This window comes from Netta rufina (assembly GCF_964035555.1).
Source record: "Netta rufina genome assembly, chromosome: 3".
NCBI lineage: Eukaryota > Metazoa > Chordata > Aves > Anseriformes > Anatidae > Netta > Netta rufina.
Window position 1 is genome coordinate 10,002,489 of NC_140125.1, and position 16,582 is coordinate 10,019,070.

At 40.6% G+C, this 16,582-nt stretch overlaps 1 protein-coding gene across 1 annotated transcript in view; it reads right to left on the reverse strand.

Annotated features, from left to right (window-relative positions):
• The window catches only part of SPTLC3 (serine palmitoyltransferase long chain base subunit 3), a gene marked incomplete at both ends in the record, with an annotated part of 84,412 nt that extends 75,910 nt beyond the window's left edge, over positions 1-8,502 (reverse strand). Inside the window, one exon of the mRNA XM_084283653.1 lies at positions 8,386-8,502. Within this exon, the coding sequence (XP_084139779.1) occupies positions 8,386-8,502 (117 nt within the window). The remainder of the gene's footprint in view (positions 1-8,385) is intronic.
• Between the last annotated feature and the right edge of the window lie 8,080 nt (positions 8,503-16,582).

Here is a 16,582-nt window from a genome sequence, read left to right on the forward strand (position 1 = left end):
AATGATTTCCAAAAAGACTGAGATGATCAGAACAGACAAATCTTTGCTGCATTACATCTACACCAGATGATCTCCCAGGAATTCAAAAAGCTTTCAGTCTCAGATCAATTGCAGCAGGAGCATCTTCTTCCTCAGACTGAAGACAGACATGGGTCCCTCTCAAACTGGTGTTGGACCCCTTTGTAGAAACAGGGAAGGGAGAAAGTCACCTGGCCCGAACAGGTTAAGCATTACCTTGGTGCTGAAAACATGGGTGTACGTCGATGATTGCTGCCCTGGGAATTCAGCTGCTCACCTCACAGTTTCATACCGAAGGCATCTTGTTGCTCTAGCTATCTGGCTGAATTAATGCATCCCAAAGTGTGAAACCCCCTTGGTACTCTGGTCTGGCTCAGAAAACTGTTTATTCCTGCCTGCTCTGCTCCTTACGCTCTGTTTTTCTTCCCAACTCAACATCCATCCCACAATGACAGCTCTCTCAGACAATGGCCTCACAAAACTTCTGGCTTGGTTGCTTTCAGAAAGTGTTTTCTGTGGAAAAGTTAGCTGCCAGGAATGGCAGGAATTCTCTGGCTGAGCCAATGGTCATTGTAAGGAAATTTAATTTCCTGTTTTGCTGCTCGGTGCCACAGTCTTAGCCACAACAAATGTTAATTTTCTTCAAAAAGAAATTAAAAAATAATAATCCTTGAGAGAGTTCATAATTCTGTTGGCAGCAGAAACAGACCCGTGTACAGTGATAAATTAAGGGCTCTTTATAGTGTCTAGTACACAATAAAACAGGATTTGAATCACCACTGCACACTTGCAAGCAGCAAGCTGTGAGAAACAACATGATGTTAACCATTATTCTGGCTAAAGTCAGGTTTTACAGACACCTAGAACAGTCCCTAAGCAACCATTACCTTATCATTGTGCCCATTATATTCATGAACTTGCTCCTGCAATGGAAGGCAGCCAGCTACATCCCTCGCCGACACAGCGGGTAGAAAACGTGTATTACCTTGCTTGTTTCTGAAAGCCAGACTGCTACTTACAACTTGCAAAGGTAATTAATTCTCACCCTGGAGGGGCATTAGTATGCAGGCAATGGGACTAGCCACTTCATGGCCTTCTTTTTACTCGTTACCTCTACTGAGCAATAACAAGCTGCTGTGAAAAAAGCGGTCTTTTACCCAAGGAGAAAATATAATCCTGATCTGGGAGTTTAATACATAGTTAGTGAGAAAGGAGCTCCAGGAGAATACAGCAAAAAAGCACAGAATGCACAGCAGTGCTTTTTGTAATGAGTGTACCACAGCCATCCAGGAGATAGGGATAATACAGTTTTTGTGCAATATGAAGGTAACGGGGCACATAGTCACTGTCCAGAGAAGCACCAGCATGTGCTGTGGCACCTTCTGGAGTTCTGGTCTCCTGTTCACACCAGTGTCAAAGCAAAACTCAGGAGCTTGGAGGCACTCACAGGCCGTGCAGTTCAGGTACATACACAGTAATGGTTGCAAGTGATTTCCCAGATTTTAGCCCTTCTGGATGACACGTTGCAGACCAAGTGTCTGCCTCAGATTTATTTTTTAAAGCTTGGTTAAAGCAATAAGGATTGGGGAAGCCCAGCAAACAAACAAAACACACCCACATTTTGTTTCAGTTCAACTAAAAATTGCACACTATATTTTTACTGAGCAAGTTCAATGTATTCATTCTTTGAAGGAAGGACTTGAAATTCTGCAGGAGGGTTGATCCTTTGGCTGTTCTTTTGAAATCATTACCAAAGCTGGCTGAATCTTCACCCTCTGAAAAACCTCCATTTGATCAAAAATTGCTAAAAGATGGAGACAAATTCCACTAGCTTTGTTCATAGGACTAGTGAAACTAAATGAAATTTCCTTGTTGTTTTTTAACGCTGGCAGCCCCTCTGACATTTGACACTGAAGAGTGATTTTCCAGAATGTGGAAGCCTGAATGGCACATACAACTAATACATATCACTATCTTACCAGGTAATTAATTACCTGCCGGAGCCCCACGGGGCTTTTTTATCATCATCATCATTCTGTCCATCACTATAGTGTCAGAGAAATGCTGCCTCCTTATAGTACAGGAGTCACTCCAGCTTCTTGTATTGGTGGACCCAAAGCTGAGTGCAGCATCCTAGATTGTCATGTGAAAAGTGCCAGGTAAGAGTGGATCAATACACTGGCTATGCTCCTTTTAATATAGCCCAGGATACTGACAGTCTTCCTCCCTGCCAGGCTGCACTGCTGTTTCATATGTAGTGGGCTGTCTGCCAAGACTCACAGACTTTCTTGGCAAAACTGCTCCCAAGTCGGTCAGTCCCCAGCCTGTACCAATGTATTGCAGCTTTGCATTTGTGCTTGTTGACTTACATGATGCTTCTGCTGATACATTCCTCCAGCCTGTCTAGATCTCTCTAAATGATGGCCCTGTTCTTGAGCATGTTGTCTGATGTTGTCGCCAAAGCTGGCAAGCAGGCGTTCTGTCTCCTTTCTCCATTTTGTTGATAAAATCATTAAACAGGAAAAATCCCAGGACAGACCCCTGAGAACTCCGCTTGTAACCAGCCTCCAGGCAAATCATGCACCACTAACCACTACCCTTGGAGCCCAATGATCCAGTCAGTTATTAACCCATACACTACTCGACCCATCAAGACCGTAATGTCCCAACTAGCATACAAGGACTGCATTGATAAAGACAAGGTAGGTGACACCCATCACTACTCTCATTCACAGATGTGTTCACTTCATCGTAGAAGACAATCAGTCAAACATCATTTACCTCTGGCAAATCCATGCTTCCTATTCCCAATCACCACCACCTTTATGCTTTCAGTAATGATCTTTGCTAGAAGTTATATACATCTTGAAGAGAGGTGGAACATTTGCCTGTCTAAAGTTATTAGGGATCTTCTTTGATACCATCTTTGGAAGGTCATGGATAGGGTGAGATCTCGCTATGACATTAGCCAGCATACTTGGATGCACCCCTTCTGGTCCCATTCACTTATTAGGTTTGAAATTTCTCAAGAGATCCATGACTAAAACTTCTTCCACTACTGGTAGTTCCTCTCCTCCTCAAATCTGGTAGTTTGAGGCAACAGAGGAGAATTTATTAGTGAAAACTGAGGCAAAACCAGCATGAAGTACCTCAGCTTTACCTGTGTCTGCCATCACTAAGTCACCCACCCCATTCAGAAACTAGCCTTATTTTCTGTGTTAATTCATTTACTAGTAATATAGCAGTAAGAGCTCTTCTTGCTCCCCTTGATATCCTTTGTAAATGTCAACTCTAGGTGGGCTTTGGCTTTCCTAACACCACTCTTACATACTTTTTTTTGTAGCCCATTCCTGTTTCCACCTCTTATTATACTGCCTGGCTGCACTGGAGATCAATCATGGGTTACCTGGTTAACTAAGCCAGCCTCTAATGTTTTACTTGTTTTCACGAATACAGCGATGAACTGTTCTTGTGCTAGGAGGAGGTTGTACTGAAACACCCGACATCTTTCTTGAGTTCCTTTGTCCCCCCGAATTATCATCTGCTTTTCTGTTTGCTAGGCCTGTCAATCCAAAGCAAATATTTACATGCTGTTTTGGCTAGTCACTTCATCATAGAAGACAGTCAGTCAAACATCATTTACCTTTGGTAAATCCATGCTTGCTATTCCCAATCACCACCAAAAATTAATTACTTGAATTTAGAGATTTCCAGCCATTAACAGGAGTGGGACTACAGTGTTACTGGAAACTTAGTGTACTATGCAAACAATCTCCAGTCTTGTATGTAAAATCTCATGCAACATACTTTAAACATTGCTACACGAGTCCTTGACTGTTACATGTGCCCACACTCCAGTCACATCTCAGTTTGCTGAAGGTAGCCTTTGACATTTCCTGCTTCCAATGCATTGAGCTCATCACATAGCAGGGCAAATGACAGAAACAAGGGTGTGGATCTGAGACCTGTGATTAATAGCTGAGAGTGCTGGTACAAAGCAACAAATTTCCAGGGCCCGAAACTGAGGAGAGAAGAAGGCAGGAACTGAGGATGAGGAGATCATGTCTATGCTGCAGCTGAAGCAACAGGTAAAGTAATCGGTAGGGAATGCAGACTGGAAACCAACTCTTAATACTTTCCTGCTGTCACTACAGCTATAAAACTCATATGGGTATTCCACTTTCCACTAAAACACGCATAATTGAACAGGTCCAAAAGGCTTAGGTGTTGGAAATGAACCATGCTGGGGCCAACAATATCAGTTTTCACTTTTTTTTTTTTTTATACAAAGCAACAACAACAACAAAAGATATTTTGGAGGAAAAAAAATATTATGATCATTACTGTTGCACAGATGAGGTTACAAACTTGGAAAAACTGTAGTCTGATCAGCCTTAAGCACTCCCTCCATTCTCTTCTCTTATTAATAGCCTTATCACATCACCCTAATTGCAGGAATTAGCTTATTTTTTTTCCCCACAGGACTCATTAACATTTATATTGAGCTTGCATCCAGAATGCCCCAGTTACACTAATTACTGCAAAAGCACATGAAGTAAATGTGTGAGAAGACACAGCACAAAGCAATTCGAGAAGGCATTTACAACATACAAGAAAATGAATCCAGTGAGACCAGCTGCATGGCATATTCTTTTCATAATTTTTTTTTTTTTTTTAATGTTTTCTTTAAAATCTTCATTTGGCAGTGATGCTGTAGTGCAGAAAAGAGAGGAAGAAAAGCAGGGTAAGAAAAAGCATGGAAGGGACAGAAGGTGGCTGCTGGAGTATTGAATCAATAGCAGAGTAGAAAAGTTAGGAGGAGGACCAGATGTTGGAGGACAGAAGGCAAATACAATCAGCTTCTGAATTTTAGGGCCCCCAACGCCAGAGGTCATCATGTCTTCTGACCATTAAAAAAGCAAGACAGAGGTTACTGAGTCTGGTATCCGTCCATGTTCTTTTCTTTTTCAGAAAAAAGTTTGGAACTCCTGGAAAAGGCTATAGTCTCTTCACTGCAAGTATCTTCCAAGCTACTGCCATTATAATGTAGGCAAGAAAAAACGAATTCATGAATAGATTGATATTGTCTTGGAGGCTTTCTAAGGCATCCAATGAAGTGATCCATCAAAGAAATAAAATCGTTGAATGTTTACCATAGGAAAAAATATTGTTCCCATGGGAAAAACACCTATTGTTTTAAAATACAATGTCCCCTACAGGTGACACCCAACCAGTGGCAGTACATAGCAAAAGAAACCACAGCTAGGAAAATACCTTCTCCTGTCTACTGCAGTTAGATAACAAAATAGGTTAACTATTGAAATGTGCCTTACATGAAGATCAGTCCAGGTTTTAAGTTCTGGAAGAATATTAAGCGTATGCCTATGTTACAAGCAGTAATTAAATGGAAGAGATGGCCCATGACCCACCTCCCAAAGCTAAGGTCTAACTGTGGTCCAGCTTCCAAGAGAGTTAGACTTCAAATAATCACAGAAGCTATTCAAATGAACAGTCCCCTCTCCACCATGGCAAAGCATATTTCTTTGCCAGAAGCAACAGCATCTCTTCTGGCAGGATGCTTCACTGCTTCTTTATTGCTTAGCTACCTCCTTTCCTGCCCTTGGTGTGCCACAGACTGCTAGAAGTGAAGAGAACCTCCCTTCCTGCTCCCCTGCATTTGATCATCCCTAATTACCCTCCCCAACCCGTTAAACAAAATCTTTAGTTCAGAAAACAGGAGGCTTTGCTTTATTAGAATTGTTTCTCTCTCTCTTGTCACGCACATACACACACAAAAGTTCTTACATCACAAAGATGCAAAATACGTTGTTCCTGAACCAGTGTTTTCAAAGGCAGTGCTTCCAAAGGCAGTGCTTCCTGTGGGCTCCTTAGAAAAGAGGTTTATGGAGCTGAGTTTTGCAAAGCCTGATGTTCCAGTCAGCCAATTGTGTGCAGATATTGCTACATATTCCTGGCTTAGAAACCTTCACCGTGCTGTGCCCTTACTGCAGCCTCAGCAACATCAGCTCTCTCTCTCAAACCAGAGCATCACCCTGTCCTTGCAAGTAACACAGCTGTTATAAAGCTCAAGACCTCAGAACTGCCACAAGTCTCAGGTGCTAGAAGCAGTATCATCAGCCACATCCTGAACGTTCTAGCACTATTTCCTCTCCTATGTAAGGTGCTTAATTATGAATCAATCTGTTGAAGAGACCATTGATATATACATGCGTGTGAGCACATGACACAGTATTAGGGACATCAGGGCAATATGGAGAAAGGACAAAAGAGGAGAAAAGGATGACGACTGGAATCATGCTGAACTTGTGTCTGGTTCCTGCACAGGTTTCCTTGTGCACCCAGCTGCCATTTTCCTTGCTCTTCAGATCCCAGCTGTAAAAGGTGGGAGCACACCTCAGCAAGGTGTTGTGAGTATAAGACTGGGTGATGTTGCACACCTACAGCAGTAAGCCATGTAAACAGACAAGGTAGAAAGGAACAATATCTATTCCTGCAAAATAGGATAAAGCATAAGTACTGTACAGGGTGAGGCAGCTGGGGTGGGGAAACAGACCAGACAGGAATGGGGAGATTCCTACCGGGAATGAGATTCCTGTTTCGTACAGAGCTCTTGTCTGTTATTGTTTCCTTCTTTCTCAACCTGCATTTGAAGCAGGAAGACAGGGGAAATGGCATGTAATTCATAACACAGTGCCAGACCCGGATTTCCCAAATCTGCCTTTGATAACCCTCCTGAACTTTCTAAGGCTTTACATCCTCAACTCTTCCTCAGCCACAAGAAGTATTTACCAATGGTTCAGTACTTCTCTCCCTTTCTCCTCCAACTGCATAGCTGCTGGATTAGTGAAGTGCTATGGGCACTATCTCTACCAACACTTCATTTCTTTACCATCCCTTTCAGCCCAGCCTTTGCTACCCTTTTGCTTACCTTTAGTAATAATCTACTTCATTTCTCTGGCCATATCTTTCTGATTTAGAAAGGCAATTCTAATTAATACTCTCCTGGGAGCTTACTGCTTGAAAACTGCTCATTTGTAGCAAGTAAGCAACGAACAAGTGGCAAGGTTTAGTCCTTGAAATTTGCTATTCAATCCAAAAGAAAAGATTTCAGATACCATAGTGGCAAATAGTTCATATATAAAATGATGAGGAAATATATGTAATATATTAAAGGATGCTAAATTAGGTTTCTGGAAGCAAATCTCAGGAAAGGCCTTTTCAGTCATTGCACAAGCTTTTGTGCTCTCCTCATCCTACGCAAGCCAGCGATCAGGAAACACCCATACCAAGGGAGACACCTAAAGCCAGACAATCATTAAGCTTGACACTGGGCGTGCCTTCATTAGAGTGCTAGGTGCATGACAGCTCCATTTAAAAAAGATTTAAGATAGCAGTTTACTTGTAAAGCAGTGGAGCCCTTGCCATGCTTGTCTAAAGCTTTCAACAGGCTCCAAAGAGACACAGTCAGGTGAGAGCTCAGGCTCCTGAAGCAACTTCTCCATCCTCCTCTCACCATGGCACCATGCTGTAAAGCCAGCCTTCTCCTAGTCACTACAAGAGGTTCTACTAATGACCACACTAAGATCCAGAATTAGGATACTTTAAGACAGACAGTACGTTCCCAAGCAGAACTGGTATTGCAGACAGACAACATTTAAGACTTCGTCTCTTCTGGCAAAAGAACACCTTTGGTTTTGTGGTTTGTTCTTTGGCATGCTGCACTTCAACTACTTTACAAAATGTTCACATAAATGAGAAGTGTTGGTTTGACAGAGAACAGCTCGAGAAAATGGTAAGTAAACTGACGTGGATTTTAAGCTGTTCAAGGCTGGAAAGCAGGCATCAGTGAAGTAGGTATCAAGCCAACATTGCACTAATGTAAGCATCAGGAAAAGACAGCTTCTCCTGCCTACGTTTTGTTGTTGTTGTTGTTATATTTGTACAGCAATAAATCATACATTGAAACTCACTCCACACACACTTCAGGTTGATAAAACTGCTTTCCACCAGTGATTCATACAACACAGAGTCAACTCCACAGTTGGTTAAGCTTTAAAAGGAAACTACTGTCCTTCAAGGTGCATGCGTTTGCTGAGCTTGATATGAACTAGAGCCTCGTTAGTACACAAACAGTTTGTTCGCGAGCATCCACAACTCTTACTGCAGTTTAGGATGACAGAAAACAATGCAGCAGCACATTCTGAGATTATAAAACTTAACACACAAGCCAATGCCATACCACCTGTTCAATGAAGACTGAGACCTTCGTAAAACTAGCTTAATAAGCAATGTTGCAACTATTTGTTTTCACTATTGAGACAATTGTGGTAAACAATTAAGCCTTACCTTCATTCCTTTGGTAATTCCATTTTTCTTACAGACTCCACTTTTTAAGAGGTTATTCTGTTTCTGATGATGATGATGATGTAGATGTCCATTGCAGACAGCACTGGGATTAGCCATCTGTTTAAATTAGTCAGATTCTCAGTTCGTAGGGGTGTCTCAGGTCTTTCTACAGTAAAAAAGACAGTGGGATGAGCAGATAAACTTCTTAGTTAAGGCCTGAAAGGTATCCAACTGGTCTGTCAGGATTTTCCAGGATGAGAGGAGGAACTATCTTTTGCAATATCTAAGAAACTTAAAACTGTTTCTTTCATACACCTTCAGCCCCAGCAAACTAGAATGCGAAATACATAGCAGGAGGTGTGCTCTTAAAATCTCTGAAAAATACTGCTCATTGCTGGCTATTGTATGAACACAGCTTTTATGAGTCAACAAGACTGCTGCAGCTATCAAGAAGTGGGTGGATTCAGAGGCGGAGACACTTAAAGATACATTACCTCTTAAATACCTCCCAGGGAGGAGCATTACATTTTTTTTCTCTCAATTACATTCCATGTGGAGCTATATTACTCCATTTAGAGGAGAGTAATAAAATGTTTTGAAAACTTAAATAAAGTAATCTTTAAAATTACACGCTCCATTTTATGAAGAGTATACTGGCTGAAGAAAGGATTTTGCTGAGTAAAACAGAACATTTTCATTTTTTTAAATCTCTTTTCATATAGGCAGTGGTAGATGCAACATTAACTCCCCTCCCCTTAAAGAAATGGAAAGCATTCTAGTATTAAAATGAAATATTTACCTATAACCAGAAAGTATATATTTGGCCCCATCCTACTGACACATGCACGTGGGTGCTTACCAGAGTGAACTGTCCCTTTAAAACTCACCTTGGCTAATAATGGGTTAAATTGCATGATATTTTCATCAACGAGAAACGGGCTTTTATAAAGTTGATTAAATGGGGTATAAACCAGCTAGACGTTGATCAAATGTGAAACTAAAAAGCAAACATATATTCTGCTTAGAAGAGTTAATTGACTATGGAAATACTTGCACATATACCTTCTTTGCTGGACAGAACACTTGTGTTTTAGATTTTAGTTGAAAAACATAATAGTGTATACGTTCTTGGCCACACGTGATGGAATTTCTTCTTCCCAAAATGATTAAAATTAGTGTAGAGACAGATTAAAGGAAAGCTGTATTATACTATCCATTTTCGAAAGCAGTAAGGATGAAAGGCTGGGAAAGTAAAAGTCTTTGAGTATTTTAATTAGAAAAAATAATGATTTCATCTTGCCAATGAAAAGTAGCAATATACAGAAAATGCAGCCTACAACTGGAATATATGGAATGGAGGAGATTAAATGTTAAATGAGCTACTATGAAAATACATAAGAAAAACACATTACATTGATTTTGAAAACTTCTTAGCCACCTACTGAATTGCTAAAACGTATTTTCTCTTTTAAAGTGATTTGCAAAGTGGGATGCCTTCAATAGGTAGGGACCAAAAGTTTACAAACACAAGGGAGACCTGACATGAACTGTATTTAAAAGAAACATATGTGTGTTTTTCCTTCTGCATTTCGATTCATTTCATACCACTTGGTTGTTTGCAGAGACTTCCATTAAGATCTGTAGAAAAACTCCATAATACACTACAGAGTAGAACCACCAAAGAAGAAATCCATCCTTTATAAGGTTTGATTTTGATATCCTTGGAAAGAAACCTTTTACCTACATATTCAAATTAATAAGACAGTAACAGTTTTGGTCAAAAAAATAAAAACAAAACAAAAAAACAACAAAAAACAACAACACAAAAACCAAAAACCAACAACCCCAAAGCAACATCTCCCTATCTGACTAAAACTGACAAAGCAAGAGTAAAACTCCGACGTGTTTTCATAGTTATGTAACTTCACAGTTACACCAGATTCAGTACCAGAACTCGGATTTCCTAGTTTTTGTTCTTTTTGGTGTTTTTCCTAGGGAAGAATGTCTCATTTCTGTATGAGTCAATCTTTTGTAGGCTTCAGTAATGTATTGGTGAGTATAACTCAGTCATAGATGAATTGTGAATACGTAGTGAGAAGATCTATTGCTAGTCATAATTATTGTCCAGGAGTTTGCAAGGAAAAGACTGAGATGAGGACAATGCAGAAGTAGGTGGAATGAACAGTCAAAGTAACACTTTTCTGTGTATCTATCACTTATGAGACCCTGATAAATCAAACGAGGTGATGTAGGAGAATACTCTCTGCACCTGGCAACCCATGCCCACCAAGAAGCATTCTTCTGGAAATCATTATTTCTTTTTTTGTCTTTCATGACAAAACATTCCATTTGCTCAGTCATTTACTGATCATCTTGACTGCGCTGTGATAAAGGTAAAACAAGAAAACTTACTACAGTAGTGGTTCTTCCCCTCGGCAGCTTCCAGTGACTCAGCTAACACCTCTGCCAGGTACACTTCCCAGGAGACTGAGTAGCTTCCAGGGCACAAAGGAATATAATTAACATCTCATGTATGCATTACATTTTTTTTCATTCAGGTTTGTGGGTGAGGGGAATCTCTGATTAGATAACAGTTCAGATGATGCAAATTCTCTCTCTAGTCCCAGACTGTCACAGTCTATACTTGTTATCTGCTTCGAGGCCCATGAAATCACACTGCCCTTACAGGAATAAAATGTTATATTAACCTTAGTTTTCAATATGTCTAACACATTTAAGATCACAAACAAGCAGCACTAAAAAGAGGGGATTACATTTAAATTCAAATTTAAATAAGCAGTTTTAAAAACCCCAGAGAACATCTGTCCTTTTGGTTTTCTTTTAACCATACCCTAAAAGCCAAAGCTCACAAAACAAGCACCACTAGGGGATGAGTAAAATTCCTGCCCTGACTCCATTTGGAGCAAATGATTTATAGCATCTGTGTCTGGCCAGATAAACATAGATAATCTGTAAACAGGATGTGGTATTGCTCCTGGAGAAGAAAATGTTGAATTGTGCCCTTTAGAGCCCCATCTTACTCAAAGCCATCTGTTATTCAGGCTTTTACATCCATATCTATCATGGATGCTATCTATTAGCTGCATACAAATCAATTATTTAAATGCATGAGGGTCTACCCTGCATGGGCACTGGAGGACAGACCCGGTAATTGTGGGCTGTACAACACCAAAACCACGAACAGAAATACATTTTCTCTTTTTACCATTCTGGAAAATGGGAGGAAAAACTTATTATGCTGACTGTAAAAGAACTGTGTGTGTTTTAACAGCAGGGGACCCCAACCCTATTAAAATCATACATGTGCTTCACTTCAGTAGTTTGGGCACTAGTCAGAAGGAGCAAAGTTGATCTTTGTACACTGGTAAGAAGGTGGAGAATTCCTAAGGTTATTAGCAGACCACATACCACGTTCCAGAGAGATGTTAGTAAAGTTTATAAGATGTGGCTACAATCACAGTAAATCTGTAGGAAAGCCACCAGTCATTTCCCAGGGTCTAGGTATTACTCCTTGCTTTGTCGTTTTCATAGTACACCACTGGATTTTGGCTGACTCACCTCTTGAAATGAGGATAAAAAGCCTTTGCAAAATGCTTGGAGATGAACTGCAGAGGAGCATGGTACTAAAAGTAAGATAGATGCAGTTATTTAGCCAAGGTTTAAGAGCAAAGAGGAGAGAAATGACAGGGCAGGGCTCTGTCTAAGCAGTCTCTCTGTTCTGTAGGAAAATGTTTCTGTCGTGCACTACCATTGTTACACAGGATGGGTAAGACGGTTGACCTCTGCTGATACATTTAAGAATAGGGACACAAATATTCAACCTTCCAATAGAGTTTTGGCTCAGACCAACCATTTGGTGTCATGAGAGCAGCCACAGGGTCCCCAGCTGTAATAGCACTACTGGATTATCTACCATTACAAAAGTGCAGTGTTGCAAGAAAGTGTGAGAGCTGATCCCCAGAAAACTGTAATGTCGTAATCCAGAATGATTTCCACAGGATTCCTGTTTATCCCAGAGAACAGTTAGTTATGATATAGTTGTGAAATGGTCTTGCAATCTATCTGCAAGATCCTCATCATTTCAGTTCATGACAGGTGCAAATTTACATGCCACAAGCAGCAGTAAGGACCTATGCAGAGGCACCTGCTAGCTTTATGCTTATTTGTGCAGGGCAGATACCAATGGCAAACAAGGACTGAAAAAACTGGAACACCCAATTCAATTTGTTAAATGCCATAGTTTTCGTAATAATTAAATTAGCAGCAGAGCATGTCCCAGTGGTGGAGAACAGAGCTAAGAAGTCCTCCTGCTCTCCTGATCACTTCTCTTACAACAGAAGTCCATATTATTAATTCTGAGCACCACTGAAGACTTACTCTCTAATTAGGACCCCAGTGTGTTTGGTACCTGTGGAGATGTGGATATCTGAGACACTTCCTGCCTCAGACATGATCGTAAAGTCATCATGTAGTCATCAGTGAGGCTGAAATAAATGAACAGAGTCCATTCATCCAGACTTCCCCAGCACTGGGTATAGGCTAAACTTCCTGAACTTTCACATGGAAGAACCCCTACTCCATGTTTGCTGCTTTAAACCTTGTCTAGCCAACACATCTGTGGGAAAGGGTAGAGATGTTACCCTAAACCTGGGTGTAAAACTGCACACAACTGCTGATGGATCTGCTCAAGTGCCCTTGCACAACTGCCCCCTGAAGGATATACAAAATTTGGTCAGGAAATAATCCCAGAGCATCTTAGAACAAAGACCCATGGCATAGGCAGATGCACCCAAGTAGCAGTGCAACAGAGAGGACATGGTACAACAGGCAGGGCTCTGCTACGGCAACACTCCCACCCAGCCTTGCTCAACCTGGAGGCCAGCTGTATGCAGGCTGGGCTGGATCAGCTGCAGGACTGCCATCTTCCAGAGTCCTGCAGAGATGATGCAGCTCCACCAGCTTTAAGAGATCCTTTCCCAAAGCATTTGAGAAGGCTGGGACATGCTCTCTGCATGCAATTCAGACGGAATTGGTACTGGCAGCTTGAAATATCAGGCAGGGGCAAAAGGCAAGGGTGGGTTGGAGTAGCATAGACTACCTAAGTGGGAGGCTGCTTGGGAAGATCAACCACAGGGAAAAAATTGCACGTTTTACAGCTTAGCTGGTTTATATGAAATTCCAGAAGACAGACTGTGAGATCTCCAGAGCAGGAAGCTCCTACAAACAAGGTAATCCTGCATCACTTAAAAAATAAAATTCCCTGAATTCACCACAAAATGTTTGTGCTCTGACTAGAAAAGCACAGCCAGCGCTGTGGGCACTGGAGCACAAAGCCATGTCCAGCTGTGAAAGCTGAGCTATCCCTGGCTGGGAGTCAGGATCTGAAGTCAGGCTGAGCCAAGCTCAAGACTGAGAGGAGATGAGGCTGTTCCAGGCCTGTCTAAAAGGCCAGTGGAAGCATGACTAAGGGCTGGGAAGCCAAAAAACCAAAGGTATGTTATAAAAACTTCCCTGGGTGAAGCAAGAACAGTGGTTTAGCAGCTTTATCCTGTCAGCATATACAAATAAACGACTATTGTGTGGATAGAAGAACATTTTTTCCTGTTTATGTAAACACCTTTATTTAACTTTTGCCCTCCATGTGCATACCAAGTCTTGACAGGTTCCTCAACATTGCTCCTGTTCTAAGGGACGTGGAGGTTGCCATTCTGGGGGCAGAAGTTTGTCCTTCTCACCTCAGACTGCAGCTCAATCCTTAGGGGAGTGGGGGCCTCTCTAAGGGTTAATGCATAGAGAAATGTTACTTCATAGCTGGAAACATGACTCCAGGCTTCTGAACAGCATTGGTTTTCCCTAAGAGACATTTTTAGCAATTTCACTCTCACCTGTGGGCTACTAGGGTACAAGAACTTCTTAGGGATCATGGATATATGTACCTAATGAAAGAAAGTGTATTGTGAAAACTTACAGTCCTTATGCAGAGATCCACAAACTTGAAGGCTGTACCAAAGACTGAATATTTAATTTCATTCCTTATGCTGCAACTGTGAATTTCATTCATGAGGTTTCTACAACCCTGCAACTTTAATTTTTCAACTCTGGCAAAAGAGGCTGGGAAGGAAAAGGTTTTAATTGACTGTCTTTTCTTTTTTCCCAAATGGGCCCTTGCAAATTTTTTGTTATTTAGTATAGTGACAGCCCAGAAAGATATGTTGATTTTTATTGCAGAGGTGGACCGTTACTAACCTGCTTTCAGGCTCATAGATTGAGAAGTGGCACAATAACATAATTCTGTGGGAAGTCACATGCACACAAGTGCATGTAGAAAGGACTTCCACAAAGCAAATAGGAGATTCCTCTTTTTTTTTTTTTTTTTTTTTTTTTTTTTTTTTTTTTTTTTTTTTTCTCCCAAGCAGTCAGCATTTTCTTCCTCCTCTTTATCTGGACTAGAGGATCTTCAAGAGCCTCTTCCAACTGAACTACTCTTTTGTATTCTTTCCCTCCCATCTGATTCCCTCTCTCTAAAAGGAAAATTTTAAAAATAATATCTTTAAACCCCCAAAACAGCTCTGGGCAGTCCAGAACAGATATCACCTTTATAATTAGACACACCTCATTAATCCTCTCCAATTCTTTGCTGGATGGCTCAAGGGAAGCTCTTGGGAAACAGCATGGAGCAGGCAGGGACTTGATCTTTTACACTATCTGAATTTCATCTGTGCTGTTTTATTATCACAATCTATTATTTCTATCTTCTCTTCCTTTCAACAGATTTTTGTGGATAAGCTCTCAGTAAAGCACAAAGAGCTTTTGGCCTTCATCCATTCTGCTTGCCTGCAAAATCTTCAGGAAAAAAAAAAAAAAAAAAAAACACGGCAGAGTAACCACAGAAAATTCTGAGAATTCTTACTAGATGTTGATAATAAAAAATGTTTGTTTGCATGAGAATGAGTAAGGGAAGAGAGTTCCAGTTATGATCGCAGGCTGGCAGTAAAGCAATGATACATACAAGTATTTATTGGGAATCAAGGGTTTCCTTTGATGTGAGTAAAGTTACTGAACTGATCCGAGCTGGAAATCTACAGTACACAGTTATAAACCAATACACCCATTGAAACAATGTGGAGAACTAGGCACCCTGTGTGAACACTTGTTAGACCACACAAACTGGCAGTTTCATAAGCTTTCAAAAACTTTTCTTTAAGACTATAACTCCTATGAAGACAAGGATGAATTCAGTTTAACAGCTTGATTACACTAACCAGGTTCATGAAGGGATCAGAAAACATTTTAAAACCAAACGATCCTTCTTATCTCAGAAACTGAAGGGGCAATGAAACTGAAGAATTTTTCAAAAACTGCTTTTGAAAGTGATGAAGTGCTAATAAATGAAGATACGTTTCTAGCAACTGCGCACTTTGAGGAGAAAGGAGGAAAAGTTTTTTGCACCTACACGAAAGTACTTGTTTTCAAAGGGAAGCTCAAACATTGCTGACTAGAGCAGATGCTCTGTTTATGCTCTTTGCACACCCCTGGCGCAGAACATATTCTGAATTTGGCTTCACACCAGCTCTATGTCTTATGTTTCAAATTTGTTGTAGGCTCTCCAGACCATTTTACATATGGAACATAGTGGAGATCCAATCACACCTCCACGTGCTTATGTAACACTAAAAATTACCTTTAATTGAAAAACAGAATAGACTGCAGCAGGGATTTTTGCTGTTGATATCAGTGCAACCAGAATTATGCTAGCTGTATGTACTAATTAAGTTAATTTAAAGCAAACATTACCTCATGGATTGCCAGACCGTCACTCTGATGACCCAAGTACTCCCAAGTTGCAATGGACATACCTAAAAATCCCAAAGTAAACATGTTATACATAGTATTTCTCATTTTAATATTGCATTCTGTAAAACCCACACTTGATTGAATGTTCCAGTTGCTACAGGGAGATGTGCTGAAACCTTAGTATACAGTGGGGTAAAATGGTGATACATGAACTAATTCCAGCTGTTTTATGCACATGAGTTATGCAGAACACTATTATATGTCCAGATGTCAGATCACCTTATTGTTGGATGGCTAGATCTTTGCTTAGGTGTACTGTCTCTCTCTCTTTTTTTTTTTTTTTTAATTTTACCACTTAATGCATAACTGTTAGATAAATTCA